The sequence below is a fragment of the Juglans microcarpa x Juglans regia genome, chromosome 5S, assembly GCF_004785595.1.
Source record: "Juglans microcarpa x Juglans regia isolate MS1-56 chromosome 5S, Jm3101_v1.0, whole genome shotgun sequence".
Classification (NCBI taxonomy): domain Eukaryota; kingdom Viridiplantae; phylum Streptophyta; class Magnoliopsida; order Fagales; family Juglandaceae; genus Juglans; species Juglans microcarpa x Juglans regia.
In genome coordinates this window covers 29,973,363-29,976,622 of record NC_054603.1, presented here as the reverse complement: position 1 = coordinate 29,976,622, position 3,260 = coordinate 29,973,363, and the positions used below count along the sequence as shown (strand labels likewise).

Below are 3,260 nucleotides of genomic sequence, written 5' to 3'. Positions count from 1 at the left end.
ATGTAATGGACCCAACTTGACTAATTTGAGATAGTCACTCTCCAGAAGGGTTAGGAATTAGAGAGAGAAGGAGGAATCAAGAGGAAGAAGAAGATCTAGTGCTTGAAGGGTTTGAGTTGGGGACTTTCCCTCTATTTATATTGATTACCATCAAAATGGCCACGTTTAACAATGGATACAATTGTTTCAAAATACAATTTTAAAGCAAAACGACTACGTAGTAACTAATAAGAAGAATTAAAATGACAGCATTCTATTAAAACCCTTCCTTATTAAAACACAACCCACATGACACCGTTTCTCACTTCCCACTTATGTCCAATTGCCATCAACGACCACCTCCCTTTTTGTTTCTTCAATAAACAGCATAACACACACACAACACATGCACCACCTTTCCCACGCCAATACCCTCCCCTTTAGAGCACCTTGCCCACAAGGTGAGGAAACTGCTGCTTAAGCTTCCAATAAGGTTTTCAAGTCGAATCTTCCACTCCAGCACCTTCCCACTGAACCAAGACTTCCACCACAACCCTGTTGTTGCTCTTAACACTCCTATGGTCCAATATATTCTCAGGTTGAGGCCTTAACTCCCCTTGCAAATCAACTGGGTGTTGACCGTTTCTCACGGAAACGGTTCGTGAGAACGAGTCACTTGCTTCCTCTATCTAAGGAGCCTTGAAGTGGTCCACTCTAATTAATTAATCACGTTCATGGAACGTAGAAACTGATCTCATGAAAATCTGAGCACGTGGGACACGTTGCACCGAACCTTGATGGAAGCTTCGTCTATAAATATAGTGTTTAGTCCCCAGACTCACTTACTCAATTCCCTTCAGTCTTACACCATCTAAATAGAGTAGAGTAGAATTTGGAAGTGCCAAACATCTGAGAAAACACAGCAAAAGGCAGTGAAGAACATCAATGGCTAGAGGTATTTTTTGGCATTAAAAACTTGTTGATTCTTGTTTCTAAAGTGTTATTCCGCATTATAGAATCATATTTAGTCTAACAGTTTGTCGTTTTCACCAAACTTACGATCCACATCGACTAAGTATGAGATTGGTTGATGGTTTATAAGCCCCTAGGCACCATTCCCTTGTAAGCTAGTTTTCAAGGGTGAGTTCTACCTAGTGGGTTCATAACAAATGGTATCAGAGCCACCCCACATCTAAGGCCATGTTGCGACGGTTGCAATCATGCGGCACGGGGGGTGATGCCGGCATGGCAGTGTTCGCCCAGAGCTAGGAAAAAGACCTAGCGCACAGCCAGCTCGTGTGAGCGTCGGGACCGCCGTGGACGTCGGCTGCGGAGCGTGGTGGTTGTTACGATCCCACATCGACTAAGTATGGGATTGGTTGATGGTTTAAAAGCCCCTAGGCACCCTTCCCTTGTAAGTTAGTTTTCAAGGGTGAGTTCTACCTAGTGGGTTCACAAATGACAAAAAATCAATGGCTGGAGGTATTTTTTGGCATTAAAAACTTGTTGATTCTTGTTTCTAAAGTGTTATTCCGCATTATAGAATCATATTTAGTCTAACAGTTGGTATCAGAGATAGGTTTTAACTCTGCCTTGATGTTTGAAGAAGTGCTCTGTTCATCTCTGTTTTTGGCCGAAATTTTTCAAAATTTTTAAGTTTTGATTTTTAGATGGTTTTTATTTGAAAGAAGTTTAGAAATAATTTAGAAATAGTTTTTCTAAACTTTCTGTGATTAAAAACACGGTTTTTGACGTGAAAAATGGTCTCAAAATCGTGATCTGCGAAACTGTCTGGAGGTTGAAGACGACAAAAAATGACATGTAGTTTTCAGCCTTATTGAAAACGACATGTTGTTTAGCAAGGGGAAGTCGTGTATTCAGTGTTGCTAAACGACACGTCGTTTTCAGTTTATTGAAAACGACATGTCGTTTAGTGGGGAGCCATAAGTCCATTCGGTATTAATAAACGACACATCATTTTCAGTTTGGTGAAAACGACATTTCGTTTAGCGCTGGGTCATTTACTCAGTACGGAGATAAACGACATGTAGTTTTGAGTTTGTTGAAAACGACATGTCGTTTAGTTGGAGCCATCGTTCATTCATTATAGCGACTAAACGACACGTCGTTTATAGGTTTAATAAAAACGACATGTTGTTTATATATAGTCCTTTTGATCAATCAGGAAAACGACACGTCGTTTTTCAGTTTTGAAAAAACGACATATCGTTTATGTGGGTCAGTTTTTCAATAATAAATAAATAAATAAAAATTTATTATTTATTTTTTGTTTGCCACTTTTATATATGGTCTGAAAAGTGGATTTTGCTCTATTTTAATCCATGCAATTTTTGGATGAGTATATAGTTAAAAGCATGAAATTAAATATTATGCATAATATTATAGTTTTGATTGTGCAATATTTATGCTTATGTTATGAGTATATTTGTGCATAATAATAACATGTTAGTGTTAGTTAAAATTATGTAATTCATAACGCTAAGCTAGTATTATGAAATTTAATGTCTAGTGTTCCATATAATTTTAATTAATTAGAGAATAGCCACAGCATCTTTAATTAAGTAAAATTATTATGATTGATTAGGATCACATAAAGAATATTAGACATTAATTGTAATTAATTATACTTAATATAATAAATTTTATCCCTCAGGAATTTTTATTATATTTATATTATTAATTAGGATAAAATATCAAGTTATTCATAACTTACCCACGGGAATTATGAATTTAGTAAATGATTTGATAGTTTTATCATAAAAGTTTAAATCTAAGATAGAATATATATCAAATTATAATCATAATATACCCTTTAGAATTATGAATTAAGTGAATGATTTGATAAAATTCTATCATAAAGAATAGTTGAATCTACTTGAATTAAAATTTAGTCCATAGGCATTTTTATGTCATTAGATTCAATTTTTAAAGCATGATTTACATTAGTAAAACATAAATATTTGTTTAGGCCTCAGTTTTAACATAAGCATGTAATCTATAATTTTATGCAGTTGTACAACCTTCAAATTTCTCTGATATTCGTTATGAAATCCTTGAATTTAAGGGAGATAATTATAAAGTCTGGAAGGAGAGAGTTCTTCTTCATTTAGGGTGGATGGACATAGACTATGCTATTAGGAAAGACGAACCACCAGCATTCACTGATACCAGCACTATTGCAGCCATTGCACTTTATGAGCGATGGGAGCAATCTAATCGCCTCAGCATGATGTTCATTAAGACTAGAATTTCTGCTGGTA

General features: G+C 35.5%; 1 protein-coding gene across 1 annotated transcript in view; it reads left to right on the top strand.

The window, feature by feature from the left end:
• The first annotated feature begins 3,115 nt into the window (after window positions 1–3,115).
• Window positions 3,116–3,260, top strand: part of LOC121267292 — an 824-nt gene continuing 679 nt past the window's right edge. Inside the window, exon 1 of the mRNA XM_041171138.1 lies at window positions 3,116–3,260. This exon is cut by the window's right edge and continues 537 nt beyond it. Within this exon, the coding sequence (XP_041027072.1) occupies window positions 3,116–3,260 (145 nt within the window).